Below are 14,805 nucleotides of genomic sequence, written 5' to 3' on the forward strand. Positions count from 1 at the left end.
CACTGGTGTTTGATTTTCATAAGGTGACGCCAGTAGTTGATGTTTCAAATATGTCCACTCCCCATATTTGCGATACTACAGATAATAGTTATTATAATTAAGTATCTTTGGTGTTTCAGGTTTTCTTAATAAGCTTTATTAATTTGGTAATTTAAACATTTTATTTTAATTTGCTTTTTATTTTTCTCTCTTCATTTTCATGGTTCTGTATGTTGGCCCGGAGTCGTGACTCTTAAGGATGCCATGGTAACCTGTCAGAGAATTGTTGTGTTAAATTGTTCTTTGCTCCCTTCTCTGAGATGTGCTCAGCTATGATGATCTGCTCCATCACTCTTTTTTTCTTGCAGCTCATTCCTAGTGATTAAATTATCTTTTATGCCCTGTATTTTCACTATTTCTTCTCATATAGGCAATATAAAGCCACAGCATGTCTGAGATATATATGTCTCATATGGATATGCACTAATAATATGTATGAAAACTTTACAATTTAACTCATATAATTATAGGTCATTCCGGTTAACTTGTCATTGGGTTCTCACGGGGTAGCGGTAATTTGCATGGCTCAGTCAAGCCAAGGAACTTTTTATGCAATAAAAAAGTACAAAAGAAACATTTAAGTTGAATAATAGATTTATTACAAAATAATTACAAAATATATTTATTATTTAATACAAAAGAAATAAACTTAACACCAAGCTACAAATGGCATAAAAGTACATATTTCTGTTCCTTTTAGGAATCGAACATTTTAAGTCCAGTGCAGGATGGAACAAAGAAACCTCAGATTGACAGCAACAAGAGCAATAACTACCGGATTGTAAAGGAGGTCAGCAGATACAAAATATTTTTATATAGGTTTATATTTGCATGCCAAATAAGTTTTGCTTATACATTATACTTAATATTGTTATTTGTTATATTTGATGCTTTCCCTCTTCCTTTTAAAGATTTTGATCAGGCTAAGTAAACTCTGTGTACAGAATAAAAAGTGTCGGAATCAACATCAACGATTACTGAAAAATATGGGGGCGCATTCGGTGGTGTTGGATCTTCTGCAGATACCCTATGAAAAGGTTAGTCCTGGTTATTTTTTGTTCTTTAGCTTTTTATTTTGATACAATTTCAAATGTTTTGCAAAGTTCCAAGAAATTTTTTCTTTCTTAATTATTTTAGAATGAATCACCCACCAAGTGCCCCATCACCCCTGAGCCCTTTTGTGTATGTTTTCTACAAACAAGGGTACACTACCATGTCACCACACTAGAGTCTTCCATATCAGGAAAGAGCAAGGCACTTTACTGCCGCCTAGTCCCTACACGCTACTCAGATTTCTCCCTTTGTCCCAATTGTTTTTGACTTGCAAAAAAGATCCACTTCAGAATCATGCGCTATTCGGTTGTCATGTTTATTTAAATCTCTTCATGCGGGAACTCCCATGACATTGACACTCTTGAAAATAGCCAGTTATTTTGAAGGATGTCCTTTAATGTGGATCATCTGATGTTTCCTCGTGATTAATATAGTTATGCATCTTTGGCAGGGATATAACCGGAGTGATGCTATGTTCGTCTCATTGCTTCCTATTTGTTGGTGCACGATTTTGATTTGTCCCATGACTGATGATGTTCACTTTGATCAATTGATTGAGGTTGTGTCTGCCAGGTTTCTCTGATTTTTCCCTTTGTAATTCCCTTGTAATTAATAGGTATTTTGTGGAGCAGTTCTGTGAAACTAAGTAAATATCCCATTCTTCATCAAACTTTCAACTTATTCATTTATTGTGTTTATTTTTATCAGTATGGGTTTGTATATGTTCATTTTATTCAATAGGTTATAAAGGGTTCTATCATTATTTATTTTGATTTCCAGATTGTCTCAGATTTGACCAGTGGAGTTCCTTTGAGCTAGACTATCTGTCTTCTAACATCCCCCCGACCATTCTTTGATTACTTCCTTGCTTTCTGGCACAATAAAATGTTCCAGGTTCATCTTGTGTTCTTCTTCCTTCGACTCTAGAATCAGCCATTTCTTCAAGAGGCCCCATTTCCATTTGGTGGGAAATGGTATTTAGGAGCAAAGTTCTGAGAACTGAGTGTGCTTATTGCTTTGGGGTGTTGCCCCTGTAGGCCCTCTAAATAGGCAAAGCTAGGGAATATGCATATGTGTGGGTGCATGTAGAAATTTATTTAATATTAATATAAAATACCACTGAAAACAGGAGTCCATCTGAATTCCTAACAATGCCCACATGACAAATGGTACAATCAACTACATGGGGAAATTTTAGGTAGTTTCACTGGTATTGTCACAAGACCACTTTTAAGAAGACAAATTTGCTTCTCTGTGAATTTTGAGACTTAAGTTTCTTGTTAAGATTCTTATAATTAAATGATAGTAGCTTAGTATAGGATTTTGGAAAATGGCAATGAATAAGGATATTCACTATTAAGAGTGTTAAGAAAGGGGGACAAAAAGGAGGAGAAAATAGAAGAGAAAGCAAAGAGGAAAAGAAAAAGAAATAGGTGGAAATAAGAGACAAGGTAAATAGCAAAAGGAAGGGACAGAGAGATTGGAGAGAGGAAGAACTGAGATGAGTGAGAAATATATATACAGAGAAGATTGACAGAGTGGAGGAAGAGAGGAAGTTTGAATAGAGAGGAAATAGAGTGAGAGCAGAGCAGGAGAAAAGGGGATGGGAGCAGAAGAAATAATAGATAGGACAAGAGGAGAAGAGAGGAGATGGAATAGATGTGGGAGAAAGAGTAGGAAAGGAAGATGTATGAGAAAGAGAGTGAAATAGAGTAGGGAAAGAGAGACAAAGAAGCATAGAAGCAGAATGATGGAGATGTAGGCATACTGCAAAATGAGACATTTAAAGGAAGGGAAGAATTATGGGGACTGGGGAGTACAGCAGAGAAGGGAGGAGAAACAGAGAAAGATAGGGACAGAGAGGAAAGGAGGACAGAGGAGGTGTGGGGATGAAGCAGAGGAGGAAAAGGTGGCTATGTACAGAGATGAGGAAACGTGGTGGACAATTGGAAAGATTGGGGAGAAAGAGAAGGGCTGTGAAATGAAGGGGGCATTGGAAAAGTAGAGCAGAATAGAATCAGGAGGAATAACAAAGAGAAGGTGAGAAAGATCTAGAAAACAGAGAAGAGGGACAGGAGGGGAAACTGGGAGAGGTGTGAAACATAAAGGACACAGAGAAAGGAGATCAAAGATGGGCAGAGAGAAAAATGGTATATGGGTGAAGGAGAGATTTTTGCATAACATTTGCAGTCTCCTATGTTTGTTTCTATCATGTGCTATTCTTTAACTTACAGAATGATGAAAAGATGAATGAAGTAATGAATCTAGCCCATACATTTCTGCAGAATTTCTGTCGAGGAAATCCACAGAATCAAGTTCTTCTTCATAAACATCTGAATTTGTTTTTAACTCCAGGTGTAAGTATTTTAGTAGCTTCTAATATTTCTAGTAAAGTGTGCATCAAATTTGTCTCAGTAACATTCATGAAGAGGATTTTGTTACACTTCCTTGCTTCATTTTTTTTTCCTTGTGGAAATTCTCTCTCCAGAAGTGAATATCTTTTTTTTTCATTAAGGAAACTTTTAAAGAAACTTGAAAAATTGCACAAGTTTTACATGCAAATGACAGTGTCTTTTATATGTATATAGTTAAATGTTAGGGAAAAGATATGGTAGAACAAAGAACTAACTCACAATACCATGAGTAAGGTAAATATGGAAAACTCAGAGGTGGAGTTTGCCCTTGTCTGTAAAATGTGTTTGAGCAGATTTTATGGAAGACCTAATTTTGAATTCATAATTAATCTCAAGAATACTGTTGCCAATATGTTGCACTTTATGATAATAAGCTCCTTTCTCCAACTAAATTCCTCTGTGAGCTCAGTTTTCTTTTAATGGTTAATGATCTCATTGCATTTTTTGAAAGACGTGCACAGAAAATTCACTGTGGCTTCGTATAAAATATAAAACTGATCACAAGCAGGGCAATTAGTCTAAGTACTGTAGAATAGAAAATTGATCTTGTCAGAATTACAAGGGCACGTTCCTCTGTGTTTAGCTCCTTGAAGCAGAAACCATGCGGCACATCTTCATGAACAATTACCATCTGTGCAATGAAATTAGCGAGAGAGTTGTACAGCACTTTGTGCACTGCATTGAGACACATGGCCGCCACGTGGAGTACCTGAGGTTTTTGCAAACAATTGTAAAAGCAGATGGTAAATATGTGAAGAAATGCCAGGATATGGTAATGACAGAGGTATGTTCTCAGTTTGCCTTTTATCAGCTTCACATAAACAGTATGTTCAAATATGCATTTTCTATTACAGTGAAAAAGCCCCCAACAACATAGGTTTGGAAAATTATTTAATTTAATCATGACTACTCAAGTGCAAATATATTTTGCTTTAATCTAGTGAAGCAACATATCTTAAGTTGGTTTTATGATTTTTGTAAGTTTGTTTTTCTTTTTGACCTATAATGAATTTGTGTATTTTAAAAAATGGGTAAAATCCTATGAAATGTTATTGATTGTTTGGAATGAAAGTGACAAAATTTTATATTTTTAAGTTTCCAATGATATAAGAAAGACAGATTAAACTGTGCTTTTCCAGTGCCTTTATTGCTCTGTTTCTGAAATATAGAATGTGTGTTCTCTGCTGCTATTTGCAGAAAGCGTTGAAGAGAATCAAACTAAGTAATACAAACTACCTAACAGTGATTTTTTTTTACAACATGTGGAAACTTACTACTTAGAATAAGTTGTAAATTTCAGCAAATGAATAGATGAAGGTACTTCATTTCTTTATTTGCCTTTTTCTTGTTTATGTTTGACATTGAGTGATATTTATGTAATGAGTAAGTTACTAGGAAGCAAGTATGATACATTGGAGAAGTAGCAGCTTAAAGAGCCTGTTGATTAAATCACCGCTCTGTGACCAAATTGTTCTCTAGTGGCCCATATGGGTTAAGGGAGCTTCCACCCATGGCTATCAAACAGTTACATGGTAGATTTTTATTGGTTTCTGGGCATTTTCATTATGACATACCTTAAATTTGGGAATGGAGGAGATTTCCATAATGATTCAAGGAGTCCCTCCTGCCACTTAGAAATCTTAAAATTAATTTGGCTTAAAGCCTTGAATTTTTTTAAATGTAAATTATTGTTATTAAACATTTTAAGGAACATTTTAAGCTTGTAAAATGCACCTTTTTCTTATCTGCATTTGCCTTCACATTAGCTCTTCATTGTCTGGAAATGTGAGAACTAAAGGATTTTGTGTTATGATCAGCAAGGAAAGAATTAGAATGGGGAAGCAGCAACAGTGAAACCATCCCTGTGATACTGTTGGGTGAAGTGTTTCTGTGCACAAAGAAGTATTTGTAATATTATGTTAATATATAATACATATTTTTGATACACATATATTCTCTTTCAACAACACTTTCAAAGTAAGCCAATGAATTGGCTTATAGATTTAAATATGTTGTCACTTTAAATATAATACCTAGAGAAAAAAATTGTATGTCCTTAGTTACCCACCAATGTATCTCACACTGGGGTTAGAAAATTGGTACTGATAATAGACAATAAGATACTATGGAGCTTGAGCAATAAAACGGCCACCTGATGGAATTTTCTACTAAAATTATATAAACAAAATGTGAAGGAAAATTTATGTCTTAAAAGCCCCTACCTATTCATATCTTTGTTTCTCTCGGTTTTTTGGTTTTAGTTTTCTACTTATTTCTCTTATCTCTGCTTTTACCTTCATTCTCTGCTGATGCCTTCTTATGACACATGGAATTTTGTAGACTTTTGTAGAGCTGTAATTAGCTCGATGTACTTGCTTCCTTATGTAGTCACTATTGCAATGGATGAGGATATTTTACTCTGCTTTAGTAAAATTATGAGATTTCTTGTGCTTTGGCCATGGAGTCTCCCAAAAAAAAGTAGAGGAAAATAACTTTATTTTTTTACAGGTTTAATTTCAGTGTGATGAACAATTTACTTTCATCCGTGTTGTTTCATTCTTGCCCTATCTGTTGCTTCCACATCGCCTCAACTGGTTTTGATAGAGTTCATAGCTGGTTCCTTGGCATGGGACCATAATCTTGTCACCACCCTCCCCAAGCATAGCTCTGTATTTGCCATATTATATATGTTTTTGTGAAGAGATATATGTGTTTTCAGATATATCAAGCCTTTGGAAATAACTGCAAGGATGAATGTTTGGACTGCTACATAGACTCTCTTATTATCATTTCAGTTGATAAATGGGGGTGAAGACGTGCTGATATTTTACAATGATAGAGCATCATTTCCAATCCTTCTCCATATGATGTGTTCAGAGAGAGACCGAGGGGATGAGAGTGGCCCCTTAGCCTACCACATCACCCTGGTGGAGTTGCTGGCAGCATGCACAGAGGGGAAAAATGTCTACACTGAAATCAAGTGTAATTCCCTTCTCCCGCTGGACGACATAGTGAGGGTGGTGACCCATGACGACTGCATCCCTGAGGTAAGCCTGGCAAAAGCTTAGCAGCTCTAATAGAATCATTACTAATTTTTGAAGTTTATCTAGGTGCCAGAAGTCCCCCATACTAATGTTTATAATGAGATCATATATTTAGTCAGGGAATTGTATTTAACTATATAATTTGGAAAATGTAAAAGAGCATAGAAGGTCTACTTTTTAATAAGAAGTTCTATAAGAAGTTCTGCAAGATGATAAACTTTTTTATTTTTTATTTTATTTTTTTTTTGAGACAGAGTTTTGCTCTGTTTCCCAGGCTGGAGTGCAATGGCAAGATTTCGACTCACTGCAACCTCCACCTCTTGGGTTCAAGCGATTCTCCTGCCTCAGCCTTCCGAGTGGCTGAGATTACAGGCATGTGCCACCATGCTCAGCTAATTTTTGTATTTTTAGTAGAAATGGGTTTTCACCATGTTGGCCAGGCTGGTCTCGAACTCCTGACCTCAGGTGATTCACCTGCCTCGGCCTCCCAAAGTGTTGGATTTACAGGCATGAGCCACCGCAGCCAGCCTATGAGAAACTTTTAAGAACTATAGCCACTGCTAGTTTAGTGGAAGCTACTAGACAGCTCTCTTCAATTCTAAACATGGCCATATGATCAAACTGAAAGGTTTACTTGAACCTTTAGTATGTACTTGAGCATAAAACAGGTGCTTCAAAAATTATTCATAACCATTGATTGGAGAGGCTAGGATAGTGCTGCAGGACCACATAAAAGACTCTGCAGGTTTACCTGGCTTTATGGAATAGATGCATTCTTGAAAATATGCGTGCACAGTTTGCTTTATTCCCACATCATTTACCCTCTGTCCTAGTTTGGCTCTGATGATAGAAAAAGTCTCAGTAGCAGCTGGTTGTCTGCCAATAGGTTTCTATTAATGAGGCATCCAGGAATATACATTGCAATAATGTCTTTCTTTTCTACTGTTGGGAGGGGATTGGAGGGGAGGGAAGGAGAGGGGAAGAAGAAAGAAAGGGAAAAGGAGAGGAAGGAGAGGTTGCTTTTGACTCCTTGTATCTCAAATATGATAGGCTTGTTTTGCATAAAGTTCTTTCTCACAGCAATGGTTGGGCCCAGGGGGATGGAGTACTAGGCCCCATGTTTTCACCCCTAGGTCAGTGGACTGTTAGCAAAAGAAGAGAAATGGGAATACTTTCTGGATAGACAAAACTATGCTATGATCTACCATAAAAACTAACAGATTTTATGTTAACCTTTCATAATTGATATTTGAAAGTCATCAATAAAGAAAACTAACTTTCTTTTGTATTTGAAACTTGCACAGGTTAAAATTGCTTATGTGAACTTTGTTAATCACTGTTATGTTGACACTGAAGTGGAAATGAAAGAAATCTATACAAGTAACCACATTTGGAAATTATTTGAGAACTTCTTGGTGGATATGGCAAGGGTAAGTTAGATTTTGACTACTGAAGGGTGTCAATAGATATTTCGACTAAATAGTATTAAGCATCTGGATGAAAACTTGCAGTTAAATTCACTACCTTTTGATTTGTTGCATTCATTCATAAAGTTGTGAATAAATTTCAGAAGATTGTGAGTGAGATTTAATGAGTTAATATATACACAAAATACTTAGTACATTGTAGGTAACAATAGGTAAAGTGTTCGTTTTTACCTTTATGAGTGACTGTATTTGTCTGTTATTAAATGGAATCTTAGTGGCCTTCTTATATTGGTTAGAGAAGATATTTGGCAGAGGTCAATTTGCATTTAATCTCTTATTCTAAGTGCAATTACAAAGCACAGATCAAAAGACCTAAAGAGGTCTTGACTACTGCTTTCAGGCAGATAGGTACTTGACCAGCCGACTGAGGACTTAGCCTTGCTCGCTGTTGCCTACTCAAAATCTTCTTTGGAAGTGTACTCCAGTAATTTAATCATCTGGCATTTTCACTCGTGTCCACCAAATTATATTCGCTCATTACTGTTTGTTTTGTTGGGGGCTGTTGGGGAGGACATGTGGAGCTGGTTGGCATTTTCTAGATACTGCCTGGCATATGTTTTTGCTCTGTTAATATTGAGTAAATGAATGAATGAAGAAATATAAGAAAGAAGGAATATCTTTGATGGACAACACAATTTTCTTTAGCACATCTTAGCCTTTTTTTTTTTTTTGCATACTGAATTATCATAACAGCCAGGGTCTAAAAAAAAATCTAATTTTCCCTTTAAAGTTGTGGGACTTGATGTTCAAATAAAGTTTCACTAAAGAAGACGGTATATAGATAACTCCTTAGACCTATTATGAATGATGGTGGCTGGACTCAGCCCCTTTGGCCTTCCAACATTCCTGAGCGCTAGTAGCTTTGTATAGGCCTTATATAGATGTATTTGGAGGAGAAAGATTAGTGAAGTCCATATTTTCATTATCTCAATTACAAGAACAGATGCTGTTATCTGTTAGCTCACTACCTCTCTATACCTTTTTCTGAAAGGAGGGATGACAAGGTACATCCTTGTCATCCCTCCTTTCACTGCCTGTAGACTCAGACATGTAAGAGCACCCTTGGATAATACAATGAATCATGTGTTATTCCAGACCATGGACTCTTTTTATTTAGCCAGGGTTTCCAAGTGAAATGTGCTTAGTTTACCTTTGGTGTGGTGTAGTGTGGTGAGTGAGGTAGTTCTTGTTTTACTTCATTTCCATACAGCTAAAAGCCACTTATTGCCTATCTCAGGTAAATATGCACCTGTAGAGAAATCGTCCTGTTTTATGCAGCATTTAACATAGTACTCATATGTGTCCCCATTGACCTTGTGAAAACTTTGTTTCTGACCAGCTGTAGTATCTCCAGAGACCTTGAAGTAAGGAGTGACTTCCATGCCAATGACTAAGCTTTAAAACTGCACGTGCAGGAGGATATTAAAGAGATTATAGACTGATTTGCAGAGTTGCACAGTGCTACTGACTAAAGATAAGCTTGAAACAGATCAAGGTCACATTGTAGGCAGCATGAGCTATAAAGCTGAAAGGATTTTTATTTTTTAAACCAAAGAAAGCCAATGATAACTTCCATTGATTATGCCACCTGAGAAATACTGTTTTCACTGATGTATTTGCAAGGCAAAGGTGTACAGATTTACATTCTTTTTTTGAAAAAAACAAAAAAACCCAAAAAAGATAGCAATGATTTTAACTATTGCTTAATTGGATAATTAATGTTATTTATTATATTAAAGCTATAGGGGAATTTCAATATCTTCTTGATCTATTTATTATTTATGTCTAACCACAAGAACTTAGCTATACTGCAAAAAGGTTTTTAAAAATATTTCCCTCTTGTTTATATTTTAAAACAGTAGCTCTCTAATCCCTTCACCAGGGTTGACAGGAATCACCTTTCCTTTTTCAGGGAAGGAAATAGAAATCTGACTTTTTCATATCTGGGATTTCTTTCTCTCCCCATGAAGAAAGATCAGAGTCACCAGAAACTTTCAAATTCAAGTTATAAAACTAAGTGTGGTTAAATGAGTAGAATGTGGCCTTCTAGGTAAGTTTTCAGTTCAGTTGAGCAGTTTTTAAGCTTTAGTGAGCGTCAGGCCTAGCTGGAGGGCTTGGTGAAATACAGATTGCTGGGCCTTGTCCCCAGAATTTCTAATTTCCATAAATGAAAGACTTTGCATTTTTAACAAATTCCTAGGTGGTGCTGCAGGTGCTGGTCCAGGGACCACACTTTGAGAATCACTGTAGTAGATAGAGCATGGTAGCTAAGAGTAGGGATTTCAAAAGATTTAGCCAGACCAGAGTTCAAGTCCAGACTGTGCCTCTCAGTAGCTCAGTTTATCCTGGGCAAAGTACTTAACCCCTCTGGGCCCTGAGTTTCCTGATTTGTAAAATGAATACAATGAATTCACATTCCCCATAGGGTTAGTGGGAGAATCCAATGAGATAATGTGTATAAAATTCTTAGCACATATTAGCATCAGTAAGAGAGTTGGTAACATCATCCATATCATTGTATCCAGAGGACCATTCAGCATAGGCAAAAACTAGAAATTATGTCCATAAAGCTGGACATCCACAACAGTAGTTGACATGAATAGCCACGTATGAGATAAACCAAATCCAGATGTTCCAACAAAGTTATGAAATTCTGGAAGAACTGATTTATATCCATGAGAAATGATGAAGGTAATCTGGAGGAAAGGAGTTTGGTAAGGTGAACCTAAAGAATCATAGCATCTTAGGGTTGGAAGAGACTAGTAGTCAAATTTATATCCAGTTCATAGTCTTCAGCACTTACTCAAATATCTGATTAACAATGATCTTACTACTTTTTTTTCTTTTTAATTTTTGTGGATAAATAGTAGCTGTATATATTTATGAGGTACAGGAGATATTTTGATACAGCCATGTAATGTGTAATGAACACATCAAGGTAAATGGGATATCCATCACCTGAAGCATTTATCCTTTCTTTCTGTTAAAAACAATCCAATTATATTTCTTTAGTTATTTTAAAATGTACAAGAAATTATTGTTGACTGTAGTCACTCTGTTGTGCTATCAAATATTAGATTTTATTCATTGTTTTCAACTGTATATTTGTACCCATTAACCATCCCCACTTCCCCTCTGCCCCACTACCCTTCCTAGCCTCTAGTAACCATCCTTTTATTCTCTATCTCCATGAATTTAGTTGTTGCAATTTTTTTAGTGCCCACAAATAAGTGAGAACAGGCAAAATTTATCTTTGCGTGCCCGGCTTATTTCACTTAACATAATGACCTCCAGTTCCGTCTATGTTGTTGCAGATGACTGGATCGCATTCTTTTTTACTGGCTGAATAGTACTCTGTTGTGTATATGTATCACATTTTCTTTATCCATTCATCTGTTGATGGGCACTTAAGTTGCTTCCAAATTTTGGCTATTGTGAACTGTGCTGCAACAAACATGGGAGTGCAGATATCTCTTCAATGTACAATTTCCTTTCTTGTGGGAATATATCCAGAAGTGAGATTGTTGGATCATATGGTAGCTCTATTTTTAGTTGTTGCTTTTTTTTTTTTTTGAGATAGAGTCTGGTTCTGTCACCCAGGCTGGAGTACAGTGGTGTGATCTCAGCTCACTGCAACCTCTGCCTCCGGGGTTCAACCATCTCCTGCCTCAGCCTCTCGAGTAGCTGGGACTACAGGCATGCACCACCATGCCTGGCTAATTTTCGTATTTTTTTTTTTTTAGTAGAGATGGGGTTTCACCATGTTGGCCAGGCTGGTCTTGAACTCCTGACCTCAAGTGATCCACCCATCTCGGCCTCCCAAAGTACTGGGATTACAGGCGTGAGCCTCTGTGCCCGGCTGTTTTTAGTTTTTTGAGGAACCTCCAAAATGTTTTCCCTTGTGATTGTACAAATTTACATTCCCACTAGTGTGTACAAGGGTTTACATTTCTCCACATGCTCTTCAGCATTTGTTATTGCCTGTCTTTTGGATAAAAGCCACTTTAACTGGGGTGAGATGATATCTCATTGCAGTTTCAATTTACATTTCTCTTGTGATCAGTGATGTTGAGCACCTTTTCATATACCTGTTTGCCATTTGTATGTCTTCTTTTGAGAAATGTCTATTCAGATCTTTTGCCCATTTTTGAATCGGATTATTCTGTTTTTTCCTATAGAGTTGTTTGAGGTCCTTATAGATTCTGGTTATTAATCCCTTGCCAGATGGCCAGTTTGCAAATATTTTCTCTCATTCTGTGGATTATCTCTTTACTTTGTTGATTGTTTCCTTTGCTGCACAAAAGGCTTTTTTTTTTTTTGAGATGGAGTCTCACTCTGTCACCCAGGCTGGAGTGCAGTGGTGCTATCTCAGGTCACTGCAACACCTGCCTCCTGGGTTCCAGTGATTCTCCTGCTTCAGCCTCCCGAGTAGCTAGGACTACAGGCACCTGCCACCACTCCCAGCTAATTTTTGTATTTTTAGTAGAGACAGGGTTTCACCATGTTGGCCAGGCTGGTCTTGAACTCCTGACCTCAAGTGATCTGCCCACCTCAGCCTCACAAAGTGCTAAGATTACAGGTGTGAGCCACTGTGCCCGACCTGAAGCCTTTTAACTTAACGTCATCCCATTTTTCCGTTTTTGCTTTGGTTGCCTGTGTTGTTGGGTGTTACTCTAGAAATTTTTGCCCAGACCAATGTCCTGGACAGTTTCCCTGATGTCTTCTTGTAGTGGTTTCAAGGTTTGAGATCTCAGATTTAAGTCTTTAATCCATTTTGATTTGATTTTTGTATATCATGAGAGATAGGGATGTAGTTTCATTTCTTCTGCTTATGGATATTCAGTTTTCCTCGCACTATTTATTGAAGAGACTGTCTTTTCCCCAGTGTATGTTTTTGGCACCTTTGTGGAAAATGAGTTCATTGTAGGTGTGTGGATTTGTTTCTGAGCCCTCTTTTCTGTTCCATTGGTCTATGTGTCTTTTTATGCCAGAACCTTGCTATCAAATTTTTCCTTATTACATTTTTTGCCTAGTTATTTTTTCTCCAGCAACACAAAATAATTCAGTTAAAGATGTGTTTACTATAAACACCTCCTCACTATTCTTGCTAGTGACCTATTTTGAAACAACAAAATTATATAACTTGAAGAAAATGAAGATCATCTTAGTTGGTCTCATAATTTTGCCTGTGGCTTCTACAGAGAGAATTTTCTGGGTGACTCTCCTAGCTAGATATAGAGTGGGAGGGCTGCTGTAGCATCATTCAGTGCTTTTCCCCAACAGCTGGTCAGATATTTTATGATAGCCTTCATGTCTCCCATCATTTTCTCCATGTCTTTCAGTTATTCCTCTTCTGATATAGTTTCTGGGATTCTAGTTTCAACATACTTTTGAGATCCCTCTAGTTTCTGTGTTTTGTTGAAAGGTATGACATTCAGGATGGAACCCAGTACTTCAGGCAGCAGATGACCCAGCACAGTTTATTTTAGTAGACATTTGGAGAAATGTATATGTGTGTGTGTGTATATATATATATATATATATTTTTTTTTTGAAACAGAGTTTCGCTCTTTCACCAAGGCTGGAGTGCAGTGGGGTGATCTTGGCTCACTGCAACCTCTGTCTTCCGGTTTCAAGTGATTCTCCTGCCTCAGCCTCCCGAGTAGCTGGGAGTATAGGCCCCCGCCACCATGCCCGACTAATTTTTCTATTTTTAGTAGAGACAGGGTTTCACCATGTTGGCCACCCTGGTCTCGAACCCCTGACCTCGTGATCTGCCCGCCTCGGCCTCCCAAAGTGCTGGGATTCCAGGTGTGAGCCACTGCGCCTGACCTGACAACAATATTTTTTAAAATGCAAATGAAATTACTAATAGTAATGAAATTAGCACTCATACCACCTTCCATCATTCTTCTCTTGTGTTTCTGGAGTCAGCACTACCAGGGTCTTTTTGTATGTCCTTGAGTAAAGCTGTCTAAAGTCACCTTTTTTAGTATTTTTCATTTTCCTATTGGCATTTCCTTGTCTCTTATCTTGTTAAAACCCATACAAGAAAATCTTTCCCAAAAGATTATTTTTAATAAACTGGTGCTAGATTGTTTCACATTCTTATTCCATTCTAATATCCTGACAGAGACAGTATCCATGTCCTGTAAGCACACCAGATCTAGGCAGGCAGCGATGCTATTAGACCCATGGAAAGTTGTTACACTGTCTTTCAGAGCATTTAATGACAGCCCACTTTGATCTATGTTCCAGTGCAGCTAAAACTGGTGTTTGTAGGGCAGAAAAGCTTTTCTTTGGCTTTATAACTGATTGTTGTTGATAGTCAGGGGATTTGAGTCATTATTAGAAGGCACATAAAGAGGGTAGACTATGATCAATGTTAGCCTTAGACTATATTTTTTCTTTGAAGATGTTTCCAATTTTGCTATCAATGTCAGGATCCTATAAGGACCAACAGTACTCTAAGTGATGTACTAGCAGAATGAAATTAGACCAAGAAATAATTTAGGAGGCTTACCTAACTCTCTGTCACGTCAGTATCCCATCAGTCACTGGTTAACAAGACAAACTTGTGTATTTCACTTCCAGGTAGATAACTTGAGCCATTTTTTTTATATAATTGGTTTTATTATTCTGCAACTTTGTTAACAACTCTTATATTGAGTCAAGTTTTTACCTAAAATTTTTGCTCCCTTAACTTACCAAATAAATATGTAAGAGGTTGGAGTAAAGATATAATTTATATGCACATTGAAACACACT

General features: G+C 37.0%; 1 protein-coding gene across 2 annotated transcripts in view; it reads left to right on the forward strand.

Moving 5' to 3' along the window:
• Positions 1 to 14,805, forward strand: part of ITPR2 (inositol 1,4,5-trisphosphate receptor type 2) — a 499,301-nt gene that overhangs the window by 232,262 nt on the left and 252,234 nt on the right. For both annotated transcript variants that reach the window (XM_031000671.3, XM_055358014.1), the window contains 6 exons: positions 740 to 829; positions 951 to 1,076; positions 3,327 to 3,449; positions 4,090 to 4,290; positions 6,302 to 6,553; positions 7,855 to 7,980. In XM_031000671.3, coding sequence (XP_030856531.1) covers positions 740 to 829; positions 951 to 1,076; positions 3,327 to 3,449; positions 4,090 to 4,290; positions 6,302 to 6,553; positions 7,855 to 7,980 — 918 coding nt within the window. The remainder of the gene's footprint in view (positions 1 to 739; positions 830 to 950; positions 1,077 to 3,326; positions 3,450 to 4,089; positions 4,291 to 6,301; positions 6,554 to 7,854; positions 7,981 to 14,805) is intronic.

The sequence above is a fragment of the Gorilla gorilla genome, chromosome 10, assembly GCF_029281585.2.
Source record: "Gorilla gorilla gorilla isolate KB3781 chromosome 10, NHGRI_mGorGor1-v2.1_pri, whole genome shotgun sequence".
Lineage (NCBI taxonomy): Eukaryota > Metazoa > Chordata > Mammalia > Primates > Hominidae > Gorilla > Gorilla gorilla.